General features: G+C 38.8%; 1 protein-coding gene across 1 annotated transcript; it reads left to right on the top strand.

Moving 5' to 3' along the window:
- The first annotated feature begins 923 nt into the window (after positions 1 to 923).
- Positions 924 to 11488, top strand: LOC117291273 (neurogenic locus notch homolog protein 1-like). Its single transcript, XM_033772904.1, has 6 exons — positions 924 to 1512; positions 4049 to 4076; positions 6799 to 6912; positions 7381 to 7494; positions 7684 to 7848; positions 11181 to 11488. Exons 1-6 carry the CDS (start codon positions 1174 to 1176, stop codon positions 11486 to 11488), a joined length of 1068 nt encoding a protein of 355 aa, XP_033628795.1. The 5' UTR covers positions 924 to 1173.
- Positions 11489 to 12350: the final 862 nt, after the last annotated feature.

The following is a 12350-nucleotide window of genomic DNA, read 5'->3' as shown; positions in this document are numbered from 1 at the left end:
TAGCTCTCCGGGGAGCATACAACCCTGGGCTGCCATAGCGCTCCAAAGGCTTTTACAAACACAATATCAACCTCTACCCTCGCAGGTATACCCATTTATACCCCTGGTGAAGAGGACCAATAATTAAATTAAAGCATCTTGCTAACGGACAAAAGTGTCATGACCGGGATTTGAACCCACATCCCGATGACTAAAACCACCAGAACTTGTATTCGATGCTCTTAACGGCTCGGCCATGACATCATGAAAACAACATCAGTTTACTTTCTTCGGGTCGCCAGCCCCCGCCCCCACCCCCCCCCCCTGTCCCCGAGGTATAATTTTCATCCGTAAACCTGATGAGTACATTGTTGTCAGTATACAGTGAGCAAATTATGTAGACATAATTTGTTATCCCTATTAACGTTGTAGTAACAATGCTCCTGTAAAATGATAATGGAAAGTGGTTGTTTATTAATAACAATTTAGATGAACGTATGGAGAATCCTTGAGAGTAGAACAGCCCTCTGCCTGCCAAGTGAATCAGTCCAGTTCAGCGAGGTGTTAACACGGGAGTGGCAGTGCGCAAATGAAGCAGCAGTGTTTTGCTTTACGAGGGTACTTGGTTGAGCAAAACAATGTGTTTTAAACTGTAAATTCTGAAATGGCAATGTGAAAAGGGAACACTTTTACACCAATCAACTGTGTGCTTGTGGTTCCAGCTTCATATAGGTAAAAACCCAAAATAATACTTCATTTACTTGTGTCTTTATATACCGTTTCAAATGAACAAGGAAACAGGTTACTGGTAACAATATTCGCAACTTCATCTAACAAATGAGAATGGTTTAAATTGATAACATTTCAAACTTTTTCAACTGAAAAAGGAGCCAAGTTTATTGATACTTCAAACTGTTTCTTTCAACTGAAAAAGGAGCCAAGTTACTGATACTTCAAACTGTTCCAACTGACTGAAAAGGAGCCAAGTTATTGATACTTCAAACTGTTCCAACTGACCAAAAAGGAGCCAAGTTATTGATACTTCAAACTGTTTCAACTGACTGAAAAGGAGCCAAGTTATTGATACTTCAAACTGTTTCAACCGAAAAAGGAGCCAGGTTACTGGTACTTTAAACTGTTTCAACTGAAAAAGGGAGCAATTAGTTACTGCAACATTTTAAACTGTTATCAACCATGTGGGATGTGGGCATGGTTGTACGCTTAGTATTGTGCTTATTCGTGACCTTACCGGGATTGCTGGTCGATGGCAAGCAGACGGATTGGGGGCACCGCGACTTCAACACAAGGTGTGACTCCGGGGCCCGTCTGACGGGCCACACCCTGCAGGTCTTGGATAAGATCAAGTCTAAAACTCGATGTCTGACCCGATGTTTTGCTCATCCCGAATGCCAGTCCATCAACTACCTCTCGGGGATGCAGGAATGCTATCTTAACAACGCCTTCTCATCAGTGGACTTGACGGAAGATGAGAAGTTCGTCTACTGTGGGAAAGATGACGGAGAAGTATGGGAGGTGAGTCTAACAAGATGTCTGTATTTTTTAAATGTTTTTTTTTACACAAAACACAAATCTCCATAGATTACGGGTTTGAATATAAGTATGGTAGAATTCTTACCTAAAAATTACTTGCTGAGGTGCTGTAAAACAATTTTACGAAAATGTTCGTCTCAATTTTTTTTTTAATAAACTAAATTACGGATTACAACAAATACGGATTTACGCGACTCTTGAATATTTTAGTATGGTGATCATGAAATTTCTATAAGCTATGATAATATTTTCATTTCAAAAAATTTTGGGGGGATATCGGAAACGACGAAAGTATACCTGACCGAAATTGTTTAGAGGGGTGATGATTGACCGAGGCCCGAAAGTCGAAGCTCTGGTGAGGTCAAACGGACAGTATGCGACCAGCCATGAAAGGTGTGGGCCAAGCAATGGCAATATACATAAATTAGCGGGGGAGGGGGACTATTTATCGACGCATTCATTTACGAATTATCCGGTCTCATTTGAACGGGGAGGGAGGCTTATGTCCCTGCCCTCCCCCCGGTTATACCACTGCCCACTCTTATTCCCCTAATTTAAAAAAGAACAATATTTTTACCATAATATCTGCATCGTACGGAAGCCCATTAGCGCCAGTAAAATATAAATTTCAAATCCGTTATTACGGATTCGCAACCCGTTATTACGGACTAGCAATCCGTAATTACGGATTTGAAATCCGTTATTACGGATAACCGCAATCCGTTATTACGGATTAGTAATCCGTTATTACGGATTCGTTATAATCCGTTATTACGGATTCGCAATTTGGACAGGGAACTGTCCGCCGTCTTTTGAGGAATCTTAGATCCCGACGGAGTTAAGTGTAATGATTAGAAGACAGTTGTAGTTCCATTAATTCTGGGTGACCCAATGACTTTCTAAGTCCCCAGAGTGAAATTATTAAAAGGATAAAAATCAAAATTAACATCACTTGGTTGGCAAAATTGACATTGATTATATCTGAGTAGTTTTAATGAAATACATCAAGTCGAGTCTCCACCGTGAAGCAATTTTTGTCATGATATATTTACATGTATCCATGCATATCCTTCAAATTTCCGAAAACGCTCGGTATTTGCTTAACAGAAAAACTATGAATTCAAGTCCAATAAATCATGATGAAAACATGAACAGTTGTTTTATTATTATTTTTTGTTGAACATTTAACATTTAACATGTAACGTTGCAGAAATCGGTCCCTAAAAACAGTACACATTGCCCTGGATTTAGCGAATGTTATGAAGTAAATTTAAATGGTTGGAAAGATGTTTTTAAAGTATAATGTAAACTACGTGAAGTAAAACTGTTCGTCATTTTGGTGGTGTCAAATCTTTGACTCCACAAAATGGCGGACGCCAGTCGATAGCTCTCGTCAATCAGACCACTGCACTCTAGGCTGAGTAACCAGCACATAGCGCCCTCGGGGGATCCTCGAGGGAATCCGTAATTTCGGATTACAAATCCGTAATAACGGATATCTAATCCGTAACAACGGATAACTAATCCGTAACAACGGATAACTAATCCGTAATAACGGATTGCAAATCCGTAATAACGCATTGCAAATCCGTAATAACGGATTTGAATTATATTTTTTGCTGGCACTAATGGGCCTTTGTAGCATCGCAATGTTCAACAAGCAGCTTAACAAATTGGGTGGTCGGGCTAGTGGTATCTGTCCCCCGCCTTCTACTTCTGTAGTGCCTTGGTTCGAATTACGCCAGGGCACTACGCGGATTGAGGTTTTCAGTTCATGTCTGACTGCGTGGGTTTTCCCCTCGGATAATTATCTGGATTTTTCCTCCTACAACTAAAACCTGAAACTTCCCTTCTGTGTCTTCTCTCCTTTGGGTTTTTGGGCGTGTACCATAACAGGTTACTCCTAACTTACCGAAAAGGTAAAATGCAAAAATCCACTCAGTGGGACAGGTCATTTACTGAAGCTGCACCGACACTTTGGAATGGTTTACCATCAGATATTCAATTAATACAGTCTCTTTTGGTTTCTAAGGCTAAGCTTAAGACGTTTCTTTTTAAACCAGCTTTTGGCTATAATTTGTTATTGTTTATGTAACCTTGCTATTTTTTAATCTCTGCTGTTTTTCTCGACTGTGCTGATTTTTATTCTGTTAGAACATTTTATGTTGAAATGCGCAAATTTATTATTACTATTACTACCAGTGTTCTGAGAGTCCTTGGCTTCTTAACCAAAATAAAAATGAAATTACAATTTAAACTAATAGGTAACTCGGAAAACTATAAGCACGCCGCAGTTCGATGTTAACTTCATCCTTCCTATATTTATTTAGTTCATTCTTCATACTTTCGATTTTTTTTTTAAGGTCATAAGTTTCAACTAAAAAAAAAAAAAAAAAGTGAAGAGTCACAGTAAAAACATTATGTTACTTCATTAATTTACTTTCTTACACAAGAACAAAATATGTCTAGCAGACATTCAAAAGTAAACCTACAATATCTTTTTTGTGTTTCGTTTCAGAGGACTGCACAGACCAAACTAATCCCAGGTAAGAATGTTACAAAACAACCTTTGTTTTATACTATGAAAGTGGTCGTTCAATAGAGCTGGTCTATATTGATGATGTTCCACTGAAAGACCAGTGTTTACGATATTGATAATAATAATTAATTGCTCATATTAAATGCCTTGCACTTTAAGGGCACTGGACACTATCGGTAATTGTCAAAAACCAGTCTTCTCACTTGGTGTATATCTGTAACATATGCATATGAAATAACAAACCTATGCAAATTTGAGCTCAATTTGTTGTCGAAGTTGCGAGATAATAATGAAAGAAAGAACACCACTGTCACACAAAGTGGTGTGCTCTCAGATGCTTGATTTCGTGTTCAAAATCTAATTCTGGGGTCTCGAAATCAAATTCGTGCATGGACAATTATTTCTTTCTCGAAAACTACGTTACTTCAGAGGGAGCCGTTTCTCACGATGTTTATACTATCAACAGCTCCCCATTACTCGTTATACCAAGGAAGGTTTTATGCTAATAATTATTTTTTGAGTAATTACCAATAATGTCCCTGCCTTTAATACACCCCAGGTGCATATCAGTGCCCTCACGATAACTTTTCCGGCCTTGCGGTCTGAGCAGGTAATGTTTCTGTCTAGATTGTCATTTTTTATAATCAATCATTTTTTCCGCCAAAAAAATGACTCAACACAGGCTATTTATGTTCAGCTATGTAACATTAAAGTTCATAATAAATAAATGAGTTGTATACCGCATGAGAGCTAATGGTTTTGACTTAGTTTCTAAAGGGAGGGTATACTTTGTTTATATTTATCCAAAAAATAAATGACCGTAAACATTTGCTTAGTAAGAAACACTACAGCTGTACGTAATGTATACAATCTTGAGAAACGATTCCCTTTAAAGGAATGTGGTTTGTAGAGGGGAATTAAACAAATCGCAATCTGAGAAACATTTCTGCATGAAACGTTTCTCATATTATGTATTCCAGTTATCGACTTTTTTTCCCTGTATGCGTGGAGCCACCGCTCCAGTTTTTCTGCGGTATCTCTAAACTCATCACTCAAAATGTCAATGGGGAAATCCCATCAGACAGCGCAGGCTATGCTGTAAATAATACAGCCAGCAAACTACCTTGCCCCGAACACTCGATCTTTAAATTGTGTTTCTCCGGCACTTTTGGATTTTAACTAAATTCACATGCAAAGTAATTTTTTAAAGGCAGTGGACACTATTGGTAATTACTCAAAATAATTACCATCATAAAACCTCATTTTTGGTAACGAGTAATTGGGAGAGGTTGATGGTATAAAACATTGTGAGAAACGGCTCCCTCTGAAGTGGAGTAGTTTTCGAGAAAGAAGTAATTTTCCACGAATTTGATTTCGAGACCTCAAGTTTAGAATTTGAGGTCTCGAAATCAACCATCTAAACGCACACAACTTCGTGTGACAAGGGTGTTTTTTTCTTCCATAGTTATCTCGCAACTCCGATGACCAATCGAGCTCAAATTTTTACAGGTTTGTTATGTTATGCATATGTTGAGGTACACCAAGTGAGAAGACTGGTCTTTGACATTTACCAATAGTGTCCACTGGCTTTAAAACAAATAAATTATACAACAACAAAACTATTTAAAAAAAAAAATAATAAGCCAGTAGCTGTAACTAGCTGGCAGTAAGCGGGTTTATTGAGTTAAACTTTAATCTGAAAATTGTTAAATTATTCACAATGTTTTCAAGGATCCAACAATTAGTCGGGAGAAAAAATGTGAAGAAAAAAAAAACAAGGATGACAGAGAATGAAAAACCATGAAGTACCCTAAAAATGGATTCCTGCTAACGGTGGCGGGTCCATTATTATAGGCTAGTGACTGTGCAAAGTACCAACTATTGTTAATGTTATTATTATCTATTTGGAAATTTCACATAATATAAACACAAAGTTACAAAACAAATTATACGAATAGCAAATTTAGTATTTTTAAGGGTAAACTTCAAGCTATTGGTATGAGTAACATCACCAGGGGGGGGGGGGGCTCACACCATGTAAATCATTGCTGCTCAGTCACCTTAATTCACGTGTATATCCCGATATGTGGAGATTGTGCAGTAATTCACCAGGACCATGCAGAAACAGAACATAGGTAACAGCCGTGGGGGGGGGGGGGATAGTAGATCGGTTGCTAGGGTTTTAGTCCCTTGTTTCATATAGCACGTCGCGATGGCGGCCAACATCGCCATCATGAGGCAATTTAGTACATTGATATCGGCTGAGTAAAATGATGTATGTTCCAGAAAGAGATTTGTAAAAAATAAACATCTATTAAAGGCACTGGACACTATTATTAGCAATGTTTACTCAAAATAATTGTTAGCATAAAAACTTGGTAACGAGCAATGGAAAGCTATTGATAATTGTGTGGGGTAGTTTCTCCCCCAAATATTAAAGTACCTGGTAGACATCCGAAAGCATAATAATTATTGAGGCAAAGAAGGTTTTTTTTTCTTTCAATGATCTCTTGCAACTTCGGTGACCAATTGAGTCCAAGTTTTCACAGATTATTTTGTTATTTTTTGCATATTTTGGGATACAACAAATAACTATAATACTGGTCTTTAACTACCAAAATAAAGGTGTCCAGTGGTTTAAAATTCCTAGTTTATAGTTTTACGTTCAAACACTTTGACTGGGATTTCTGTTTACGAAAGTTTGATTGAATATGTTTTTATTGACTTAGATATTGATGACTGTTTAGCAGCCCCGTGTCTGAACGGAGCATCTTGCATTGATGGAAATTACAGCTTCACATGCACGTGTGTTGACGGCTACACTGGACCTGCTTGTGAAACGGGTGCGTTGAAATTTTTAACTAGAGTCAAGACACCTTTTAGGGAAATAATATATTCTTGACCCAATAGGCATCACGACCCAAGTAGTGTTTCGACCCAATTAAACATTTTGACCTAAATCAGTGATACGTTAACTCATGTTTTGCGTTCTTCGTCTTTCAATGAAAATAGATGTTAACGAGTGCAGCTCAAACCCATGTATGAATGGCGGAACGTGTACTGATGGAGTGGACAGCTTCACGTGTACGTGTGTTGACGGCTACATTGGACTCGCTTGTGAAACGGGTGCGTATAAACGGTCAACTAGAGTCAAGACACCTTTACGGAAAACAATGTATTCTTGACCCAAATAGCATCACGGCCTAAGAAGCATGTTGTCCTAAGTAGTGTTTCGACCCAATTAAACATTAATTTTGACTTAAATCAGTAATCTGTTTACTTTGCGTGCTTTGTCCTTCCATGGAAAATAGATGTCAACGAGTGCAGCTCAAACCCATGTATGAATGGCGGAACGTGTACTGATGGAGTGGACAGCTTCACGTGTACGTGTGTTGACGGCTACATTGGACCCGCTTGTGAAACCGGTGCGTAAAAACGGTTAACTTATAGAGTCACGACACCTTTTAGGGAAATAATGCTTTCTTGACCAAAATAGCATCACAACCTAAGTAGGATTTTGTCCCAAGTAGAATTTCGACCCAATTAAAAATTTGACCTAAATCAGTGATCTGTCGTCTCATGTTTTGCCTTCTTTGTCTTTCCATGGAAAACAGATGTCAACGAGTGCAGCTCAAACCCATGTATGAATGGCGGAACGTGTATTGATGGAGTGAACAGATTCACATGTACGTGTGTTGGCGGCTACAATGGACCTGCTTGTGGAACGGGTGCGTTGAAACAGTTAACTAGAGTCAAGTTACCTTTTGGGTCGTGTTATTGTAATATTACTGAAATGATGTATTCCCCTCCTATACCATCCCTTTAGACATTAATGAGGTTGGTCCCAATCCATTAATGGAACAACGTGTGGGGAAGGGTCTTAACCGTTTTCAGTGTATGGGATTTGTGCGTACACGGAAACTTCCGTGGAAACAACATTGCATGAGTATTTATCGCTTCATATGTATGCAGAGATGGATTGAACATGACGCCATTGGCCGCCATCTTGGATGAAACTTGCTTGCGTGAGCAGCGAGCACACGCTTGCACTTTTCAATTCTTTATCTATAAGACATATAAGATTAGGGGCGATACAGTTTTGCACCCTTGTAGAAAATGAGGCTCCATGTTAAACGCAGAACAAACGGTTGATGGAGAGAGAAATACAAACACACAAACGAGCAACATCCTGTGTCAAAGGGCGTTCGTTTAGCTTCCCTGGGTCGACCCCGGTCTGCCCAGGTACGTTCGAAAGATTAGCTTTGCTCACCAGGGCCCAATTTCATGGCTCTGCTTACCGTAAGCACAGAATCGGCGCTTACGGAAGCAGGGAATTCTGTGCTTACGGCAAGCGTATTTCACGGGTTAGCGGCGATTTTGGGCTTCTGCGCGTGCGTATACTCCCCGTTACTAGGCATTCTAGGCTTACAAGGCTAGCGCAGAAATTCGGCGCTTGCATGTAAGCGGGGAATCGCGATCGTAAGCGCAGAATTCGGCGGTTATCAGAGCCTTGAAATTGGGCCCGGGTCAGCCCCAGTTCCCTGCTTGTGGAGTTTAGCTCTTGCCAGGGGCTCACCCGAGTGAGCTAAACGAACCACCCATTGTTAGTCAATTTATGCTTTCATTGAGAAATAACTATCTACTTAGTAATAATGTAAAACAAAAAAAAGAAGCGTCTTGACCCAAAAACCGCCTTGGCCCAAATAGCCTCTCGACCCAAGTAGCATGTGTTCCCAAGTAGTGTTTCTACCCAATTGAAAAATTGACCCAAATCAGTGATATGTTTACTCATGTGTTGAGTTCTTTGTCTTTTCATGAATAATATATAGATGTTAATGAGTGCAGTTCAAACCCATGTACGAATGGTAAAATATGTACTGACGGAGTGAACAGCTTTACGTGTGCGTGTTTGGATGGTTACTACGGGGCCTCGTGCCAAACAAGTGAGTATTCATTCAAACATGATTGATATCATGACTAAAGCAAGCCAGTCTCAACGTTGAGACCAATTTTAAGAACTGTCTCTGCGGCAGTACAGTTAATCACGATCCTATAAGCTAAAGTAGTAGTCCCAGCCTATTTCTATACCATCCGCCCTGGTAATAGTTTAAAAGCAGTCCAGTTCTTTTCAGAACTGAGAAGTCTCCCGAACCCCCGAACTGCTGGCTCCGCGGTAGTAGAATAAAGCAAGACAGTTCTCTAAAGAACAAACTCTACCTTGCAAGTAGATACACACATGGTGTTACCGCAAACCAAACATATACGATTGATATCCAAAATCAATTTCCCAATTCAATAACCATTTTTAAAATAATGAAAATAATTTAGGCTTGGATTTGCATAGACTTAAAGTCACTCGACATGTTTGGTATGATTGTCAAAGACCAGTACTCTCACTTGGTGTATCCTAACATAATGCATAAACAAAACTGTGAAAATTGGGCTCAATATTGGTCATCGAATTTGCAAGAGAATAGTGAAAGAAAAACACCATTGTTGCATTACTTTGTGTGCTCTCAGATGCATAATGAAAGGATTGAAGCTGAAGTCTTTAATATTTGATATTTGAGTGAAAAAAAATTACCACTTTCTCAGAAACGACGTTACTTCAGAGGGGCCGTTTCTCACAATGTGTTTTTTTTTTTTACTATTAACAGCTCTCCATTGCTCGTTTACCAAGCAAGTTTTTTTATGCTAACAATTATTTTGAGTAACTACCAATAGAGTCCAGTGCCTATAGTTGAAATGGTAAATAAAAATACACATTTAAAACTCCCAGGCCAGAAATGGCCCGGCTTCCCGGTAATAGTAGGGGGCTTGCCCGGTGCCCGCCCGGAGGTTTGTTTTATGTACAACATCATTTGCTAGTCGTAGTTCGTAGTTTTTTCAATGGGCGTTTTTTCTTTTTTATAAATCGATTTTTTTTTATTCTTAAAAAATACCAGGAACATTTTTGAGGATGGCAATTCTGAACTACAGAAAAACAATTGCGGCCCGGAAGAAGGTCGGACCTATACTACTGTATGGCACTGTACCAGGTTATCAGCAGTGAGAAAGCCAATAGTTGCCCTCCAGCTGAAAATGGCAGCCCTTACAAATTGCCCCAAGCGGCAGGGTGGTACGCTTAAAGACAGTGGACACTGTTGGTAATTGTCAAAGACCAGTCTTCTCACTTGGTGTATCTCAACATATGCATAAAATAACAAACCTGTGAAAATTTGAGCTCGATTGGTCGTCAGAGTTGCGAGATAACTATGAAAGACAAAAACACCCTTGTCACACGAAGTTGTGTACTTTCAGATGCTTGATTTCGAGACCTCAAATTCTAAACTTGAGGTCTCGAAATCAAATTCGTGGAAAATTACTTCTATCTCGAAAACTACATCACTTCAGAGGGAGCCGTTTCTCACACTGTTTTATACTATCAACCTCTCCCCATTACTCGTTACCAACGGAGGTTTTATGCTGATAAATATTTTGAGTAATTACTAATAGTGTCCACTGCCTTTAAATGAACGGCACTCTTGTCAAAGGATATAAGGGGGTTGTATAACAAAATGCCATTGGGTGGTCATTATATGTTGATGACAAACATGTATCGTTTTTAATTATGCCGCTTTCTAATTTGATATTCTGTTGCATTTTCAAACAGAAGCTTTAACGTTTTCTATTGTTGTTCTCTCATTAACTATTCAATTTCTAGTACAAAGGCTAAGGGGGTTGTATAATAAAATGCCATTGGGTAGTCATTAATAATGTTGCGGACAAACATGTATCGTTTTTAATTATGCAGCTTTCTGCTTTGACATTCTGTTGCACTTTTCAAACAGAAGTTTTCTATTGTTGGTCTCTCATGAACTATTTATTTTCTAGTATTGTTGTTGTTTTATATAACCTTGTATACACGTATATATTAACACATTGTTTGGTTACCTTTGTCTAGATGTTTGTTTGTAGTTCCTTGACAAGCCCTGTTTTCCGCATTATATGTATATTAGTGTATCCTCTAATTACAAATGTCAATGTGGAAACTAATGTTTCTTCGAATTGAATGAATTTAATATTATTATCATTAATTTATTGTATTTCCGTTTGTCCATTCTTTGCCAAGATCTCATTCGTCTGGTCAATGGCGGCAGCCCAAATGAAGGCCGCGTAGAGGTGTATGATAATTCGGAATGGGGCACAGTTTGCGACGATTACTGGGAAATAAATGACGGACACGTTGCCTGCAAACAACTCGGCTATCAGTCCGCTTCTGCGGTCTGGGAAAATGCTCACTTCGGCGGAGGAGTGGGAAGCATACTTCTCGACAATGTAGCATGTACTGGGGATGAAACGAGTCTTTGGGATTGTACTTACATTTCGGATCACAACTGTGTTCATGGTGAAGATGCTGGCGTAACGTGTAATGTCTAATAATATTGCTGACTGTTGTGTTTTACCACTCTCTAAATGTAAAAGAGTGAAAAACACCACTCTTTACATTTCGAGTTGTCCCTCAGATGGCTCATTAAAAATAGTGGTGGTTATTTCACTCTTTTAGAGGGGTTTCACTCCAGGACAGAGTGAAAAATCACAACAACAAAAAATGCAAACTTCAATCTAAAAGAGTGGAAGACCACTCGAAAAAGAGTTGTCATTCATATGGCTCTTCAAAGAGTGCATTTTCACTGTTTTGCATTTAGAGAGCAAGTAAAAAAACATGTTACCCTTTTTGGGTCGAATCAGTACCTCTGCTGTTCCGAAGGAGATAACTTAGGGTGATGATCCATCACAGATGTCCCCATTCGATGCGCTAATGTTAACTCCCATTGTGTGCATTATAAAGCATACGTTTAGTTTGTATTATGTTGATAGTGCTACATTGTAGTAATAAAGATACTGGACGCATTTTGTGATTATCAAAGACCAGTCTTCTTACTTGTTTTTTCCCCAACATATGCATAAAATAAAAAAACATATAAGAAAAATTGTTCATCGAAGTTGCATGAGAAAATAATGAATGAAGAAAAAAAAACACGTTGCACAACTTTGTGTGCTTTCAGATGCATACTAATACATTATTTGAGAGAGAAATTAACGCTTTCTCAAAAACTCTATGTTCAGAGGAGCTTGTTTCTCACAATGTTTCATCATCAACACCTCTCCATTGCTCGTTACCAAGTAAACTTGTTTTGTCAACAATTATTTTGTGTTATTACCAATATAGTGTCCAGTGCCTTAATCACATTTTAAGCTGGAGGAGATATGGTGTGATATTTATAAACGAAGCGAAAAC

Source organism: Asterias rubens, chromosome 6 (genome assembly GCF_902459465.1).
Source record: "Asterias rubens chromosome 6, eAstRub1.3, whole genome shotgun sequence".
Classification (NCBI taxonomy): Eukaryota; Metazoa; Echinodermata; class Asteroidea; order Forcipulatida; family Asteriidae; genus Asterias; species Asterias rubens.
The sequence above is the reverse complement of the archived record's forward strand: the minus strand, read 5'-3'. Positions and strand labels throughout refer to the sequence as shown.